Source organism: Rhinoderma darwinii, chromosome 8 (assembly GCF_050947455.1).
Source record: "Rhinoderma darwinii isolate aRhiDar2 chromosome 8, aRhiDar2.hap1, whole genome shotgun sequence".
Taxonomy (NCBI): domain Eukaryota; kingdom Metazoa; phylum Chordata; class Amphibia; order Anura; family Rhinodermatidae; genus Rhinoderma; species Rhinoderma darwinii.
Window position 1 is genome coordinate 7928400 of NC_134694.1, and position 20886 is coordinate 7949285.

The 20886-nt window shown below is 43.6% G+C and overlaps 1 protein-coding gene across 2 annotated transcripts in view; it reads left to right on the plus strand.

The window, feature by feature from the left end:
• Positions 1-20886, plus strand: part of LOC142659104 (discoidin domain-containing receptor 2-like) — a 91646-nt gene that overhangs the window by 52399 nt on the left and 18361 nt on the right. For both annotated transcript variants that reach the window (XM_075834863.1, XM_075834864.1), the window contains exons 3-4: positions 18955-19098; positions 19415-19517. In XM_075834863.1, the coding sequence (XP_075690978.1) occupies positions 19035-19098; positions 19415-19517 (167 nt within the window). In that variant the 5' untranslated portion in view covers positions 18955-19034. The remainder of the gene's footprint in view (positions 1-18954; positions 19099-19414; positions 19518-20886) is intronic.

Consider the following 20886-nt stretch of genomic DNA (forward strand, 5'->3'; position numbering starts at 1 on the left):
CCTGTTATATACTCCAGAGCTGCACTCACTATTCTGCTGGTGGAGTCACTGTGTGCATACATTACATTACTTATCCTGTACTGATCCTGAGTTATATCCTGTATTATACTCCAGAGCTGCACTCACTATTCTGCTGGTGGAGTCACTATGTACATACATTACTTATCCTGTACTGATCTTGAGTTGCATCCTGTATTCTACTCCAGAGCTGCACTCACCATTCTGCTGGTGGAGTCACTATGTACAGTGAAGGAAATAAGTATTTGATCCCTTGCTGATTTTGTAAGTTTGCCCACTGTCAAAGACATGAACAGTCTAGAATTTTTAGGCTAGGTTAATTTTACCAGTGAGAGATAGATTATATAAAAAAACAAAAAACAGAAAATCACTTTGTCAAAATTATATATATTTATTTGCATTGTGCACAGAGAAATAAGTATTTGATCCCCTACCAACCATTAAGGCCTCATGCACACGACCGTGATTTTCGGGTCGGCCGGCTGCGGACTGTCAGCGGACTGTCAGCCGCAGGCCGCCCGCACATGCACATGGCCGCGGCCATTGTTTTCAATGAGCCCGGACCGCAGAACCGTGCCGTAATAAGACATGCAATTCTCCCGTGGATTTTCGGGGGAATTGCGGCCGCAAAAACACGGTCGTGTGCATGAGGCCTAAGAGTTCAGCCTCCTCGAGACCAGTTACACGCTCCAAATCAACTTGGTGCCTGCATTATAGACAGCTCTTACATGGTCACCTGTATAAAAGACTCCTGTCCACAGACTCAATGAATCAGTCTGACTCTAACCTCTACAACATGGGCAAGACCAAAGAGCTTTCTAAGGCGGGATTCACACGACCGGGTCGGGTCCGAGCCCGAGTGCCGGCCGGTAAAATCGGCCATTCTGCCCGGCCGGTTTGCATAAAGTTATGCATCCGTGCCGGGCCGGGCAGATCCGGACAGTGACATCAGCGGCAGCTCCTGAAGGGGAATCCCCATGTGTTCGGGGATTCCGCTTCAGGAGTTTCCCCTGATGTCACTGCCCAGATATGGACAGAGACATCAAGCGCTCTGTCCAGGAGCGGAATCCCCGAACACACGGGGATTCCGCTCCTTCAAGGAGCTAAAGTGCGGCTAGCACATAGCAGAGCGGGGAGATACCTCCCCGCTCTGCTATAGTGGCGTCGCTGCAGTAGTAGCAGCCGCAGCAGCTGCTGCTACTAGCGGCGCCATCTAAGGTGTCGCCGAGCCAGGGTGCTTTTAACAAGCAGGGGAAGGGAGCCAGCGCAGCGCTCCCTCCACCTGCTGTACACCCCGGCCCTGCAACACAGTGTGCAGCGATGCCATTCGTCAGAATGGCATCAACTCCTCCTCCTCACATGCACTCTGCGCTGTGAGGAGGAGGAGATAGAGCGCAAGCGCCGGGAAACCCGGCCATCACTCGGAACACATTCCGGTGATGGCCGTGTAATACCCGGCCCCATAGACTTCTATGGGAGCCGGGCGGCCGGGTGTCCGGGCAAAGATAGAGCATGTCCTATTTTTTGACGGCCGGATTTTCCGGCCGTCAAAAAATCGGTCGTGTGAATAGCCCCATTAGGGGTCTATCATTCCTAATGCAGCCGGGTGCCGGCCGATTTATGAACGGCCGGCACCCGGACGGGAAACCCTGCCGTGTGAATGAGGCCTAAGGCCTCATTCACACGACAGGGTCCGAGTGTCGGCCGGGAAAATCGGCCGTTTTTCCCGGCCGGTTTGCATCCGTTCCGATTCCGTTCCGGGCCGAGTTGCCGTTTTACCGGCCGATTTGGACCCGATTTGCATCCGTTTTTTTCCCTGTCCGTTTTAAAATCGGATGAATTTCATTTAAATTTGTTGCCACACACAGCCCTTTGTAGATAATGCCACACAGCCCCCTGTTGGCGATGCCACCCAGCCCCCTGTAGGCGATGCCACCCAGCCCCCTGTAGGCAATGCCACCCAGCCCCCTGTAGGCAATGCCACCCAGCCCCCTGTAGGCAATGCCACCCAGCCCCCTGTAGGCAATGCCACCCAGCCCCCTGTAGGTAATGCCACCCAGCCCCCTGTGGATAATGCCACCCAGCCCCCTGTGGATAATGCCACCCAGCCCCCTGTTGGCGATGCCACCCAGCCCCCTGTTGGCGATGCCACCCAGCCCCCTGTAGGCGATGCCACCCAGCCCCCTGTAGGCGATGCCACCCAGCCCCCTGTAGGCGATGCCACCCAGCCCCCTGTAGGCAATGCCACCCAGCCCCCTGTAGGCAATGCCACCCAGCCCCCTGTAGGCAATGCCACCCAGCCCCCTGTAGGCAATGCCACCCAGCCCCCTGTAGGCGATGCCACCCAGCCCCCTGTTGGCGATGCCACCCTGTCCCCTGTAGGCGATGCCACCCAGCTCCCTGTAGGTAATGCCACCCAGCCCCCTGTAGGCGATGCCACCCACCAGCCCCCTGTAGGCGATGCCACCCACCAGCCCCCTGTAGGCGATGCCACCCACCAGCCCCCTGTAGGCGATGCCACCCACCAGCCCCCTGTAGGCGATGCCACCCACCAGCCCCCTGTAGGCGATGCCACCCACCAGCCCCCTGTAGGCGATGCCACCCACCAGCCCCCTGTAGGCGATGCCACCCACCAGCCCCCTGTAGGCGATGCCACCCACCCTGCCCCCTGTAGGCAATGCCACCCTGCCCCCTGTAGGCAATGCCACCCAGCCCCCTGTAGGCAATGCCACCCAGCCCCCTGTGGATAATGCCACCCAGCCCCCTGTAGGCGATACCACCCTGTCCCCTGTAGGCAATGCCACCCAGCTCCCTGTAGGTAATGCCACCCAGCTCCCTGTAGGTAATGCCACCCAGCCCCCTGTGGATAATGCCACCCAGCCCCCTGTGGATAATGCCACCCAGCCCCCTGTAGGCGATGCCACCCACCAGCCCCCTGTAGGCGATGCCACCCACCAGCCCCCTGTAGGCGATGCCACCCACCCTGCCCCCTGTAGGCGATGCCTGCCACCCTGCCCCCTGTAGGCGATGCCACCCTGCCCCCTGTAGGCGATGCCACCCTGCCCCCTGTAGGCGATGCCACCCTGCCCCCTGTAGGCGATGCCACCCTGCCCCCTGTAGGCGATGCCACCCTGCCCCCTGTAGGCGATGCCACCCTGCCCCCTGTAGGCGATGCCACCCTGCCCCCTGTAGGCGATGCCACCCTGCCCCCCTGTAGGCGATGCCACCCTGCCCCCCTGTAGGCGATGCCACCCTGCCCCCTGTAGGTGATGCCACACAGCCCCCTGTAGGTGATGCCACACAGCCCCCTGTAGGTGATGCCACACAGCCCCCTGTAGGTGATGCCACACAGCCCCCTGTAGGTTGCACCCATCCCCCACCCTTCCAGTATGGACAGTGTAGTCACTCACTTCTCCTGTAGCGGAATCCCCGGCCATAGAGTCGGGGATTCCGCTGCAGAAGTACGTGACTTTGCTGTGTCCATATATGGACAGTGTAGTCATGCACTTCTCCTGTAGCGGCATCCCCGGCCATAGAGTCGGGGATTCCGCTGCATTAGTGCGTGACTTCGATGTGTCCATATCTGGACAGTGTAGTCACGCACTTCTCCTGTAGCGGAATCCCCAATCCCCGGCCGGGGATTGGGGATTCCGACTCCTACAGCGAGCAATAAAAGACCCTCCTCCTCCTCACATGCACTCTGCACTGTGAGGAGGAGGAGAGAGAGTGCGCGAGCGACGGTAGACCCGACCATCACTCGGGACACATTCCGGTGATGGCCGGGTATTACCCGGCCCCATAGACTTCTATGGAAGCCGGGCGGCCGGGCACCCGGCCGAAAATAGAGCATGTCCCATTTTTTGACGGCCGGTTTTCCCGGCCGTCAAAAAATCGGTCGTGTGAATAGCCCCATTAGGTGTCTATTATTCCTAATGCAGCCAGGGACAAGATCATAGACCTGCACAAGGCTGGAATGGGCTACAAAACCATAAGTAAGACGCTGGGTGAGAAGGAGACAACTGTTGGTGCAATAGTAAGAAAATGGAAGACATACAAAATGACTGTCAATCGACATCGATCTGAGGCGCCATGCAAAATCTCACCTCGTGGGGTATCCTTGATCCTGAGGAAGGTGAGAGCTCAGCCGAAAACTACACGGGGGGAACTTGTTAATGATCTCAAGGCAGCAGGGACCACAGTCACCAAGAAAACCATTGGTAACACATTACGCCGTAATGGATTAAAATCCTGCAGTGCCCGCAAGGTCCCCCTGCTCAAGAAGGCACATGTACAGGTACGTCTGAAGTTTGCAAATGAACATCTGGATGATTCTGAGAGTGATTGGGAGAAGGTGCTGTGGTCAGATGAGACTAAAATTGAGCTCTTTGGCATTAACTCAACTCGCCGTGTTTGGAGGAAGAGAAATGCTGCTTATGACCCAAAGAACACCGTCCCCACTGTCAAGCATGGAGGTGGAAACATTATGTTTTGGGGGTGTTTCTCTGCTTAGGGCACAGGACTACTTCACCGCATCAATGGGAGAATGGATGGAGCCATGTACCGTCAAATCCTGAGTGACAACCTCCTTCCCTCCACGAGGACATTAAAAATGGCTCGTGGCTGGGTCTTCCAGCACGACAATGACCCGAAACATACAGCCAAGGCAACAAAGGAGTGGCTCAAAAAGAAGCACATTAAGGTCATGGAGTGGCCTAGCCAGTCTCCAGACCTTAATCCCATTGAAAACTTATGGAGGGAGCTGAAGATCCGAGTTGCCAAGCGACAGCCACGAAATATTAATGATTTACAGATGATCTGCAAAGAGGAGTGGGCCAAAATTCCATCTAACATGTGTGCAAACCTCATCATCAACTACAAAAAACGTCTGACTGCTGTGCTTGCCAACAAGGGTTTTGCCACCAAGTAATAAGTCTTGTTTGCCAAAGGGATCAAATACTTATTTCTCTGTGCACAATGCAAATAAATATATATAATTTTGACTGTGATTTTCTGTTTTTTTTAAAAATATAATCTCTCTCACTGGTAAAATTAACCTAGCCTAAAAATTCTAGACTGTTCATGACTTTGACAGTGGGCAAACTTACAAAATCAGCAAGGGATCAAATACTTATTTCCTTCACTGTACATACATTACTTATCCTGTACTGATCCTGAGTTATATCCTGTATTATACTCCAGAGCTGCACTCACTATTCTGCGGGCGGAGTCACTGTGTATATACACGTTACTGTAACTCAGGATTAGTACAGAATTAGTCATGTATGTACACAGTGATTCAACTTTTTCACGATACTGATCTATATGAAATCTATATGAATGCTATAATGTGGACATACCCTTTAACCTTATTTTCTATAAGAAGATAGAGATACATCTGGTTATATAAATATTCTATTAGGCCCCATGCACACGACCGTGCCCGCAATCACGGCCCGCGATTGCGGGCACGGCCGGCCGCTGACTGACAGCCGCATTTTCGGGCCGTGCTCCCATACAAAGTATGGGAGCACGGCATGCAAAATGCGAAAGAACGGACATGTTCCATAATTCCCGGAACATTTCCACGGCACTGACACCCTTCCGTAGTGCTACGGAAAGGTGTCAGTGTTCAATGAAAGTGGATGGCTCCGTTTTTGCAGACCGCAATTGCGGTCCGCAAAAACGGAGGTTTTTTGCTGTCGTGTGCATGTGGCCTTAGATAGTAGCACAAGATTCTTAAGAAATCAAAACGTCTTTCACGGCATGCGAGTTGAGGCAAAGTTATTTTTAGAAAGTTGGAACCAAGGTTAGAGTTCTGCTAAGAATTGCTTTACAGATCAAGCTAATCCTATATATAGAACGTAATATGCGCTGTGATTTTCGGGTAAGCCCTTGTTAAACTGTTTGGTAGAACAAGAGTAAATATATGTATTATCTCATCAATGTAAATAGCTTCAATATATACTGTAGATTTACAGGGACTGTATTAATGACATCTTACCTCTTTGGTGGACCATTGCCCAGGTTATACCAGCATGCTCCATATCACTATATACAAGAAGATGTATAACTTATACAATTATATACAGAAGATACCCAGGTTATACCAGCATGCTCCATATCACTATATACAAGAAGATGTATAACTTATACAATTATATACAGAAGATACCCAGGTTATACCAGCATGCTCCATATCACTATATACAAGAAGATGTATAACTTATACCAGGTGTACATATATAATTATATACAGAAGATACTCCGGTTATACCAGCATGCTCCATATCACTATATACAAGAAGATGTATAACATATACCAGGTGTACATATATAATTATATACAGAAGATGCCCATGTTATACCAGCATGCTCCATATCACTATATACAAGAAGATGTATAACTTATACCAGCTGTACATATATAATTATATACAGAAGATACTCCGGTTATACCAGCATGCTCCATATCACTATATACAAGAAGATGTATAACTTATACCAGCTGTACATATATAATTATATACAGAAGATACCCAGGTTATACCAGCATGCTCCATATCACTATATACAAGAAGATGTATAACTTATACCAGCTGTACATATATAATTATATACAGAAGATACCCAGGTTATACCAGCATGCTCCATATCACTATATACAAGAAGATGTATAACTTATACCAGCTGTACATATATAATTATATACAGAAGATACTCCGGTTATACCAGCATGCTCCATATCACTATATACAAGATGATGTGTAACTTATACCAGCTGTACATATATAATTATATACAGAAGATACTCAGGTTATACCAGCATGCTCCATATCACTATATACAAGAATATGTATAACTTATACCAGCTGTACATATATAATTATATACAGAAGATACCCAGGTTATACCAGCATGCTCCATATCACTATATACAGGAAGATATATAACTTATACCAGCTGTACATATATAATTATATACAGAATATACCCAGGTTATACCAGCATGCTCCATATCACTACATACAAGAAGATGTATAACTTATACCAGCTGCACATATCTAATTATATACAGAAGATACCCCGGTTATACCAGCATGCTCCATATCACTATATACAGAAGATGTATAACTTATACCAGCTGTGCATATATAATTATATACAGAAGATACCCAGGTTATACCAGCATGCTCCATATCACTATATACAAGATGTATAACTTATACCAGCCGTACATATATAATTATATACAGAAGATACCCAGGTTATACCAGCATGCTCCATATCACTATATACAAGATGTATAACTTATACCAGCTGTACATATATAATTATATACAGAAGATGCCCAGGTTATAGCAGCATGCTCCATATCACTATATACAAGATGATGTGTAACTTATACCAGCTATACATATATAATTATATACAGGAGATGCCCAGGTTATACCAGCATGCTCCATATCACTATATACAAGATGTATAACTTATACCAGCTGTACATATATAATTATATACAGAAGACACCCAGGTTATACAAGCATGCTCCATATCACTATATACAAGAAGATGTATAACTTATACCAGCTGTACATATATAATTATACACAGAAGATACCCAGGTTATACCAGCATGCTCCATATCACTACATACAAGAAGATGTATAACTTATACCAGCTGTACATATATAATTATATACAGAAGATACCCAGGTTATACCAGCATGCTCCATATCACTATATACAAGATGTATAACTTATACCAGCTGTACATATATAATTATATACAGAAGATACCCAGGTTATACCAGCATGCTCCATATCACTATATACAAGAAGATGTATAACTTACACCAGCTGTACATATATAATTATATACAGGAGATGCCCAGGTTATACCAGCATGCTCCATATCACTATATACAAGAAGATGTATAACTTATACCAGCTGTACATATATAATTATATACAGAAGATACCCAGGTTATACCAGCATGCTCCATATCACTATATACAAGATGTATAACTTATACCAGCTGTACATATATAATTATATACAGAAGATACCCAGGTTATACCAGCATGCTCCATATCACTATATACAAGAAGATGTATAACTTATACCAGCTGTACATATATAATTATATACAGAAGATGCCCAGGTTATAGCAGCATGCTCCATATCACTATATACAAGGAGATGTATAACTTATACCAGCTGTACATATATAATTATATATAGAAGATACCCAGGTTATACCAGCATGCTCCATATCACTATATACAAGAAGATGTATAACTTATACCAGCTGTACATATATAATTATATACAGAAGATACCCAGGTTATACCAGCATGCTCCATATCACTATATACAAGAAGATGTATAACTTATACCAGCTGTACATATATAATTATATACAGAAGATACCCAGGTTATACCAGCATGCTCCATATCACTATATACAAGAAGATGTATAACTTATACCTGCTGTACATATATAATTATATACAGGAGATACCCAGGTTATACCAGCATGCTCTATATCACTATATGCAAAAAGATGTATAACTTATACCAGATGTACATATATAATTATATACAGGAGATACCCAGGTTATACCAGCATGCTCCATATCACTATATACAAGAAGATGTATAACTTATACCAGCTGTACATATATAATTATATACAGAAGATACCCAGGTTATACCAGCATGCTCCATATCACTATATACAAGAAGATGTATAACTTATACCTGCTGTACATATATAATTATATACAGGAGATACCCAGGTTATACCAGCATGCTCCATATCACTATATACAAGAAGATGTATAACTTATACCAGCTGTACATATATAATTATATACAGAAGATACCCAGGATATACCAGCATGCTCCATATCACTATATACAAGAAGATGTATAACTTATACCAGCTGTACATATATAATTATATACAGAAGATACCCAGGTTATACCAGCATGCTCCATATCACTATATACAGGAAGATGTGTAACTTATGCCAGCTGTACATATATAATTATATACAGAAGATACCCAGGTTATACCAGCATGCTCCATATCACTATATACAAGAAGATGTATAACTTATACCTGCTGTACATATATAATGATATACAGAAGATACCCAGGTTATACCAGCATGCTCCATATCACTATATACAAGAAGATGTATAACTTATACCAGATGTACATATATAATTATATACAGAAGATACCCAGGTTATACCAGCATGCTCCATATCACTATATACAAGAAGATGTATAACTTATACCAGCTGTACATATATAATTATATACAGGAGATACCCAGGTTATACCAGCATGCTCTATATCACTATATACAAGAAGATGTATAACTTATACCAGCTGTACATATATAATTATATACAGAAGATTCCCAGGTTATACCAGCATGCTCCATATCACTATATACAAGAAGATGTATAACTTATACCAGCTGTACATATATAATTATATACAGAAGATACCCAGGTTATACCAGCATGCTCCATATCACTATATACAAGAAGATGTATAACTTATACCAGCTGTACATATATAATTATATACAGAAGATACCCAGGTTATACCAGCATGCTCCATATCACTATATACAGGACGATGTATAACTTATACCAGCTGTACATATATAATTATATACAGGAGATACCCAGGTTATACCAGCATGCTCCATATCACTATATACAAGAAGATGTATAACTTATACCAGCTGTACATATATAATTATATACAGGAGATACCCAGGTTATACCAGCATGCTCTATATCAGTATATACAAGAACAAACAATTTTTGGTGACCAAAGAACAAAAAAAACAAAAAAAGAAAAACTTTAATGAGTATTGCATTTTCACTGGACCTATTCTTGCCACAGACCATCCTGTCATGTGACGGCGGGCTATTGGTGACAGAAGTGTAATCACCAAATTTTACAAGAGTTTCTTAATTTTGATGATTTCTCTAACTAAAAATAAATGATTCAAAACAAAGTTTGAAAATTAATGCAATTAAAAGGATGTGACTCACTCCTTCCCTTATATCCTTCCTGGTACACATGACACAATATATGTGCAGACACAGTGCGGTTTGGATAATACAGCGTGGAATCGTGCAGTGCTTTTCACCCATAGGAAAACTTACAGATCAGACTGCTAAACTGGCTGTATCAACAACAATTAGCCTAAATATTATGTTGCTGCCATCTAGTGGCGATCTATCAAAATATATGACATTTCATCTCATCTCAATCTATCTATCTAATATCTCTCTCATATCCATCTATTCATCTCACATTCCCCCGCATAGTGAGATTTGAATCCAATACCCCAGAGCGTTTGAGACCACATTTCTTAACCCACAGCCCCTGATTGAATATATATTGCTGTATCTTGAGGTCATGGTTATAATATACGGCGTGAATTAATCTGCGCTCACATGCGCTCCTTCCGCTGACATGACATTTTACCATTTTCTCACACTGTGTGTGAATATTCTCCTCGTTTTCATCTGGTCTCGTGGAGTCTGTTGTACATTTCACCCCAAGGCAGACAGATGGTTATAATCTACAATGCGATCTACAACTAACCCTTTCTAGTGAACGCAGGACATGGGAATCCTGTATACGCCGCACAGCCACATTCATGTATGTGCTCAAAGGAAAAGCATTAGGGATTTCACTTGCAACTAAGGCCCTATTCCCAAAAGGGCCATTTGCCCCCTTGCAATATAGTCCACGATGCAGTAATCTCTCCAGCTATATGGAGCGGTCACAATGTATACTGGATTATAATGAACACTGTATAGGGTGACAACATCATATACGACATTGACTGATAGGTGGTAGGGCAATATATCATTTTTATACAAGAGCCCATGAGATTATAGGTATTCTTCTGTGTGTGTATATATATATCATAGATAAAGCCTATTTAGCTTGTTTCACCATGAAGCGAGGGTCCAACTCAGACCAGCGTTATATTCACCCATACGACCACCATATTCTCCTACATTGAATGGGAAGGTAATAAGTTCTGGGTTAACCTGTCCCAGGATGATCGGGTGTATCAGAGGCCTCTGTTTTGAGCTGAAGGGCTAGTTGCTACGGATACATTGCCTAGCAACTAAAAATGGGATTGTCAGGCAACATGTCCCTAGTAACTAGTCGGTCTCAGATTCTGATTTTCTACATGGTGTCTTGTAGTGTGTGGGCAAGGTAAACCCTCTCACCACCCAATAGCAGTTGGCATGGGACCAAACATGGCTGGGTCCTGTCTCTCCAAGGGCCCCATAGCAGACGCATGGGCTTCCATTATAAAAAGACGCAGAGCACAGGATGGCTGTGACCGAATTATTTTTTTTAGCCTAATGAAAAGCTCTGCAACTCTCTAAGGGCCTGTTCACATCAGAGTTCGATTTCCGTTCCAGGGTTCCGTCGGAGGTTTCCATCGTGAAATCCCGCAACGGAAAGTCAAACGCAAACCACAGATTCCGTCTGCATCACCATTGATATCAATGGTGATGGAAACACTGCTAATGGTTTCCATTTGTTCTACGGAATCAATAGCGCAGTCAACTGCGCTATGGATTCCGTCAGAAAAACGCAAACCTGCTGGAGCGGTGACAAACGGAAATCATATGCAGTATTTCCGTCACCATTGATATCAATGGGGATGCAAACGGAAGCTATGGTTTCCGTTTGACTCACCATTGCGGGGTTCACCAGACGGAACCCCGGAACGGAAAGCGAACAGTGATGTGAACAGGCCCTTATATACTATGTGTTCCAATTCCCCACCATTTTCTACATCTCTGCTTGCTGCCATTGTTTACATTCAGAAACTTAAAACCTATTTTGGTCACGACCAACCAACACAAAGCTTTTTACAAGAGAGATCTCCAAATATGTTAAACAAGAAGTGTAAGTGCAGCTGCATGAGCAGGACTAGGTCTCTACTGTTTTCACTCTCAATGTAAAAAAACCAAAAACGGTTACATTCACGGACATCAAGCAGAGATCTTGAAAAGGAGGAGGACTTGACACAAAGCATATTAGAAAAATGCATTAGTTTTCATTATATAATGATAAAACTTTGATTACATAACACTGGACAAACCCTTCAAATAAGATTATGTTCCTGATGATTTTGGCATAAGGGGCGGGGCTGCGACTACCTCATTTATAAATAGCTATTGCTGTACTATGTGTGCGTGTGTGTTGGACTGATAAATATAACACATGCTCAGGCGTAAAACGACAAAGAAACCGAGCGTTAATTAGAGTAAGTTCACATTTTGCGATCAAATCGCCATTTTTTGCGGAAGTTTATGCAACGTTGCGATATGACTGCAACGTGTAAATAAACCCTAAATTTCGGGTAAAGTTATTTTTATTTTTAAGGTGTTTGTAGTCCTTTAAATATCATTTTGTGTAAATATTCCATCGGTAGCCCTGCGCCAAAATCCACCGCCAGCGTTTGTTCAGCAGATTTCCGAGCGCCATCTTTTCTTATTGTAATTAGTATTGTTCAGAGAAGCGTTTAAATATGTGAGACCCTAGAATTCTGCAGGAAGCCGCCGCTGATCATTATAATACTAAACCATTAGAAGATCTCCGAGGAGTCGTATTACACAGCAGCTGTTTTCTCAGGCAGCGCAACCAGGACGATTTTTTTGGTTCCCATTTGTGAGAACGCTTCTACTCCCGAGTACAACGAAAAAGCACCAAAACGGCAAAAAAATGACTTTGTAATATTGCAACATATTATTTAATTACGCCAAGGAATGTGGCGAAGATGTCGCAATATTGTATGTAAGTTGTAGAATATTCCCTTCTCATTTCTGCCAAATTTCTGATGGACTTTTTTGGGCGACATTGTGATTACCTATACGTTGCATTAGTCGAGTCACCTCAGGAATCCGATGCGAAACAGACGACGACATTACACTGACACAATGTTTATGCTTTATTCAATTATCACGTAGCAGCATCGAGACCCCTAAATGATATCCTGAATGTAACCTTTATCCGAACATTTTCCTTGACCTTTAAGCCTATCCTATAACCACACTTTTCACGTATACCAACTAATCCTAATACCTAATCCTGTACCCCAAGACCCTAATGATGTATTATAACCCTCATCCTGTAACCTAACCCTAATATCTTATAACCCTCTACTCTATAATAATCCTTTACCCTAACTCTGTACCTTATACCCCCATACTCTGCCCTAACCATTTACCATGTATGTAACCACAGACCCTGACCACGCTTTTTTTTTTTTAGGGTAATAGGGGTTGTTCCCACTTCCTCTGTATTCTGTGCAGTGTGGTGTCAGGGCACATTAGTGCTGCGCGCCTGTCGCCAGATCTCCGGTGTCACTTTTTACTTCTTCCCCTTGTTCTGGTCCCTGCTGTGTTCTGTACTTTGCATCATCTCTGCCCGCACCCAGATTTATGGCACATAACACATTCCATATCATTCATTTTCCTCTTCGTTATGCCAAAACGCTGTCCAAATGTAAGATGGCACAATCTGCGTCATGTACAGGCCTGTCCTAATGAGAGGGACAAGTGCCAAGGTACAACCCGTACATGTAAGCTGCTCGCTCCTCATGTGCCAACAGTAAGGTTATGTTTCTGCCTGCCATATAAGACTGGGTACAGGCATCTTGAAGAGCCACCAATTATTAGGGGAACCCCCTATGAGTCAAACCACCGACTAAGGCCTCATGCACACGACCGTAGCCGTGTGCACGGCCGTGATTTTCGGGTCGGCCGGCTGCGGACTGTCAGCCGCAGGCCGCCCGCACATGCACATGGCCGCGGCCATTGTTTTCAATGAGCCCGGACCGCAGAACCGGGCCGTAATAAGACATGCCCGTTCTTTCTGCGGTCCGGGCTCCCGGGCCGTGCACGGACCGCAAAAACTACGGTCGTGTGCACGGCCCCATAGAAAAGAATGGGGCCGCAATTCTCCCGTGGATTTTCAGGGGAATTGCGGCCGCAAAAACACGGTCGTGTGCATGAGGCCTTAGAGGTTCTAGGTCAACCCAACAGTCCCCCACATTCTAGAGAATATCTGTGGAAGAGAATTCATGTCATAAGTTCTTGATGCAATGTTGACACCATGTGCAGATCTGAGTTACGCCACCAGGGGTGCAGTTCTATTTAAATCTCAAAATGTTATTGTATTTTAGGCAATGATAAAATACTTAAACGAGTTCTGCGCTTTGGACAATGCCTACTTTTTAGAGGCGTCCCTTGACAATAAGCTTACCCTAAAGTGTCCCGATGATGGGACCCCTAGCGATCAGCTATAATCTGTAGAGAAACCTGGCAGTAAGTGTTCAGTTTCCCTGCAGCGCCACCACAGGGGAAATGAAGCATTACACAGTGTCCATTCATATCAATGGGTTGTCTGTATAATACAGGACAGGGCAGGTCCTCCAGAGGCGCTCTATGTAGACACTCTTCACTCTGCCCAAGAGATGAGGATCCTGTACAGATGACCCCCCTCTATTAACTCAGAATTCCATAATAGGGTATATGAAGATAGGCTTTCTAAACTGGATGACCCCTTTAAGCGAATTTAAAGGGTTTTTCTATTAGGACAACCTCAGAATACACTACAGGCTACTGAAGTGAAGCTGATTTGGGACGAGGGTCTTGGACTATTTATTTTTTATATGGGTTAAACATGGGCAAAAGGGGCATTTGCCAGAGACCATCCAACCCTGCAAAATATAACAGTCACCCTTACTATAGACCCCTGGCCATGACAAGAATATAGAGGAACAGTGATGGTAGATGGGAAAACATCTCCACTTTTTGGGGATATTATTTGGGCACTGTATATTTTGGATACTGTATTGGGGTATTAATTAAGCACTATATGGCACGGTTATGTGGCCTTACTTTGGTGACATTATTTGGGCACTGCATGGTAGAATTGATTGAGCACTGTATGATACTATGATGTTATTTGGGCACTATATGTTGGTTCATAGTAATTATGATATTTTTGAGATACTGGATGTTGGCATTGTTTGGGCACTATGGTGGTATTATTTAGGAGCTATATAGCACTTTTACTTGGGCTTTGATATTATTTGGACACTGTATGGTGGTATTAAGTGAGCACTCTATGATAGTATAATTTGGGCAGTGTGTGGTTATATTATTTGGTAAGCATGTTTTTTGGGTGCTGTATGGTGGTCTTATATAGGAGCTATATGGCACTGTTATTTGTGCTCACGTTGGCGATATCATTTGGGCACCGAATGGTATTAATTGATCTCTATATGATATTTGGGAACGGCATGGTGGTATTTAGCAAGTGTATGATTTTTGGGTGCTGTATGGTGGTATTTAGCAAGTGTATGATTTTTGGGTGCTGTATGGTGGTATTTGGGCACTGAATGAGATTTGGGTGCTGTATGGTGGTATTTGGGCACTGAATGAGATTTGGGTGCTGTATGGTGGTATTATTTGGGCACTGAATGAGATTTGGGTGCTGTATGGTGGTATTATTTGGGCACTGAATGAGATTTGGGTGCTGTATGGTGGTATTATTTGGATACTGAATAATAATATTATTTGGGTACTGAATGAGAATATTATTTGGGTGCTGTATGGTGATCCGGTGCCTTCTTGTGTATACTGAGGTCACCTCCACCAGTCACTGCATATTCGATGGCTCTAGGTGTTATATCTTGTCACATCTTATATATAAATTTTTGTATATAAAATGATGAAGTGAAAATTTCTTACAAATCCTGATTACCTTCCTTTCGGGATGATCTGATAGCAAATTAAAGAAATCCTACGTTATTATGACCCAGTGAAAGACGGAGGCGGGAGCCTGAACTCCTGTCAGGTTAATCATACATCACACTCCACCATCCTCATGGGGGGGGGTCTTCCTGTGCTGATCCCTCCACGCGCGTAAATAATCAGCCTAATGTCATCTCCAGGGACAGGGCTGGAGCAAAACTTTGTCCTGATATCTGCACTTGCTCCACTGGCCCATCTGTATTCCCTCCCCCCACCCTGTATTTTTATTGGTTGTATGGAAAACAGTTTAACTTGGAAGGGAGAAATGTGTGGATGCAGCAGAGCTGGGTTTGTCACACGCAGTACAGCGGAGTTGGTCATTTTATCGCACTGTTCGATCTGGTTTTCCTATAACTGCATATAGACCTAGTTACAGAAAAGACTGTTCAATCAGCTCTGCTACACTTTTTTTGTAGCACACATGTAGCATAGTAGAATTTGTCATTGAACTGCATGTTTTATACAGCACGACAACTCACTAAGATAATGCATTAGGATTAGTAGTATAATTGTGGCACAACGATTCAGCTCTGCTACATCTGCACATGTAAAGATGTAGGAAAGCAAAATATATATTTTATCAGTTTCTATTACCTGCCCCACGTGTGTGCTCGGTGTATAATGTAGAACACGTGCCTCCATCACAGCTCTCTTGGGGCTTCTCACCCAACTTTCCCAGACCCCCTGAAAGACAAATTGCCTAGTGATTTAACACAGGAGTAGAGATCACTTCATACTTTCGGAGTCTGCGAAAGATGAGGGGAAAGCCCCTGTTCTAGCTATTTTGGTGGCCATACTAGTTGCCACCCAGCTTTCCCAGGAGCAGAAGTAGCTTAACAGATTACTTGATAGAAGAGGATGACTCCAGGAAAATAGGAGGAAGAGGCTGGGGTTTATGTGATGAGGAGCAGAGGGGAGGACATGGCGGTGGCATGAGAGCTGTGTACAGATAATTACATATGTTTTCTATTACGGTCACTCACGAGACTATTCCAGGAATTTTAACCCTGAAAATATCCAGAACAGGAGAAAAACAAGGAGGCGGAGAAGATGCAAATTCCTAGATGACAGGGACCTAAAAATCATCGCTCTGTAGGGCCGAGGCAAAGGGGGGGGGCTACTCCAGGCACCTTAGTAGGACGGTTACCCGCAAATCCAGGAGAAGGTAAATGAAGCGGACTGCGACTTTCTAATATAATTTGTACTTTCATTTCTCACCATTTTCAAGATCTCTGCTTGCTACCATTGAATATAAATTGTCTTGTTTATAACCAAAGGTTGAAAATCTATGCAGAGCCCATACTTACCACAGCTGAGAATATATTATAATTGTATTCGTCTAGACAATCCTCTGTGTACTAAACAGTCTGGACATTTTACCTGCACTGATACGTTGTAACAAACTATCAGTTTAGGAGAGAGATTTTTGCTGCTGATGTATTTAGCACACAGATGATTGTCTAGACTGGATACAATTGTAGCAAACCCTCAGTTGCGAGAAGTCTAAATGCTGTAATGTAAACCAAAATTTTCCTATTCACTGAGAGCAAGCAGAGTTTAGAAATAGTGAAGAATTGAAACACAATAGTATATTAGAAAGTTACAGAACTTTTCATTATACAAGGACTCCGCTTCATTTATGTATAACCCCTATCTTAATATAGATCAGTGGTCTGCCTGCTGTAACTCTCCAGGGGTTCTGAAACTACAACTCCTAACTTGCTCACATGCTAGGAGTTGTAGTTTCTCAACAGCTGGAGAGCTGTAGGGTGCGGACCTATTATATAGATTTATGTGATGCACAATGTCCCTCTTCTGTCAGGCCATAGCTGCTTCTGTTTTTGGGAAAGCTCGGCACCCAGCTTTCCTAGGCTTCTGATTGACAAATCTGCTTAGTAATGTTGTTGTACACCCCCACATTGCCAGGAATTATCCATACAGGAATCATATTGGGATCAGAAGTGTTTATATATCCAAGGACATATTCTACTGGAAGAATTTTAATTTTACTGTGTTTTATCACGTGATTGGCACAATCCCCTCCTGAAATACTCTGTGCTGCTAAGGATACTGCTCCTTCCATTTTCAGTCTGTGTCCTTCCACCTGTCTCTATTCTCCTCCTCACTGTTGCGTTTTTGCAGAATTGTCCCGTGAAATTGACTTAAAAAAATAAAAATAAAATAGAGGTGGGGCTTATGAAAGTGGCGTTTCTGGGAGGTTTTGTGGGCGTTCCTGGGCTTAAAACGTCTTACAAATGAGGATTCAAATGTTGGCAGGTATATGCCCCGGTTAGCATGCCCTTACTAACATCAACACCACATGAGTTGACATGTCACTGCCTCCCACAGGATCAACACCATCATCTCCTGAAATAATCTGTGCTGCTGTAAACACGGTCTTGTTTGTATCGCCTCACATTATTCACATTCGCCCCATTAGCTGTAGAACTAGAGGTCACAGACCATTTGCCTATGAATTAGCCAGAAAAACATACAGGAAATATGTAGATATATGCTGCCATCTAATGGTCACATGTAGTATTACATGATTAAATAGACACTACAGGCAAAACATATACATTGTGTTATGCCTACTGCAGGGCCTGAGGGGGCGGAGCATGACTCAGGGATTCAACATAGGTTCCTGGACCAGGTATAACAGTGTGTCCGTTTTGCCCGGAGGTATCCCTTAAAGGAATCTGCCATTTTTTGTATGAATAAAGATGAAAAGTTCTAAAACTTTCTAATATACATTTTCAAGATATCTGCTTGCTATCAGTGAATGGTAACTTTTTGGTTTACACCCAAAGGCAAAAAAATAAATAATCGGATTTAAAATATCTAGAATATTCATGTTGCATTGTATTGCAGCCATCTCAGATCCTTATTGCTCAGGGCACCAGTAGAGGTGTCATTGTGTAACTTCTCTACCCCATCATCATTGCCTCCTCCAGAATCCTCATATAAGTATAGCCACAGTGTGAGATAATAACCCTGCCACCACAAATCTATTCTGCTTTGTGTGATTAAATGCCTTCTATTTACAGAAATGTAGCGGAGTGAAACCGGCGGCCGACAAGAGAACTGGAAAGCCAGCGGGGGTCACCACACGCCTGGGCTGCGCAGAATGTATCTCCGCCTTTTACTGCTGACTTTTCTGACTGGACGCTCCACCTCAGAAGTTATACCCTGTAAGAATAGAATCTGCAACTTCTACAATTTAATTGCTTGCTGTGTGTGAATAGAAATAATTGTAACATCCAGAGACTGAAAACCTGTCTGACCTAAAAATGTTCACAGCTGAAGATTTGTTACTATTGTATCCATTCTAGACAATTTTTTCTGTGTTAAACAGACTGGAACCCAAACGGTTACATTTTACCTGCACTGATACATTGTAACAAACTATCAGCACAGTCTAGAGATTAATGCTGCTGTGAGTTTATGCAGGATTTCACATCTAAATATTACACCTCCCCATTTATGTCTCTTTTGCTCTCCCGGCAGCAATATGTCGGTACGCCCTGGGCATGCATGACCGAACGATACGTGATGAGGACATCACTGCTTCCAGCCAATGGTATGAGTCAACGGGGCCCCAGTTTGCAAGGTATGGAGTATAGCTCATCTTTGTAAAGCAGCTAGAAAATTTTGGGACCAGATTACCTTGTAGTCTTAGCAAATACAAAAGCTGGCCTATAACCAATCAGAACTCACTGGACTAGATCACTGTTTAGCCAATGGGAGCATTGCTAAGTCAGCCATAGACATTCAAACTCTTCGCTCCCTGCTATGTAGAAATAACATGCTGTTCCATGTAAATGGGGGAGTCGGGCTGATCTAATGTCCATGGACCGCTTGACCTTCATCCACAAGATTCAAGGAACTAGATCTGCTTGTAGCCAATCACAGTAAACAGGATGAGGGGAACCGGCAATAGCAGCCAATCATGGGGGTCTGACTGCTAGCTCGTTGCTTTGAGACCTTCCTACTAAAAAGGGCTGTATTAGTATATGTGGCACTCTGGATTCTATGTGTGGCACATTACATCTGTACGTAGCACTCAATGTATTTTATACGTGGCACTCTATGCAGCAATCTGTTTTCTATATGAAACACTCCATATTCTGTATGTGACACGGTGCACACTTTGCTACATGTGACACTATGTTCTATATGCAGCATTCTTCTCTATATACAGCACTCCATATTCTCTATGTGGCACTCTATATTCTCTATGTGGCACTCTATATTCTCTATGTGGCACTCTATATTCTCTATGTGGCACTCTATATTCTCTATGTGGCACTCTATATTCTCTATGTGGCACTCTATATTCTCTATGTGGCACTCTATATTCTCTATGTGGCACTCTATATTCTCTATGTGGCACTCTATATTCTCTATGTGGCACTCTATATTCTCTATGTGGCACTCTATATTCTCTATGTGGCACTCTATATTCTCTATGTGGCACTCTATATTCTCTATGTGGCACTCTATATTCTCTATGTGGCACTCTATATTCTCTATGTGGCACTCTTCTATATGCAGCATTCTGTTTTCTATATGTGGCATTTCTATATGCAGTATTCAGTTTTCTATATGTGGCACACTTCTATATGCAACATTCTGGTTTTCTATATGTGGCACTCTAAGTTTTGCCTTTGGCCCTCTTCTATAAGCAGCAATATATTATTTACTAACGTTTTACATGTGACACTACTTTCTAGGTTGCCTTTAGGGTACTGCATCCACTAGTCCCGCTTTGAAAGGGCATTTTTCCAGTCACCCTGTTGACAGGTTCCCTTTAATTCTGATTCACCATGCCAGTACAGACTGCGCTGCCAGCAATGATGTAACAGTGAATCCTTGGCAGCGGCAGATGCCGTAACTGGAATCTCACCGTTTCCCTTTTTCCTGCATATTCTGGATCAGCTTGTATTACGGACTAGACATTAACAGGCAGAATATGTGAT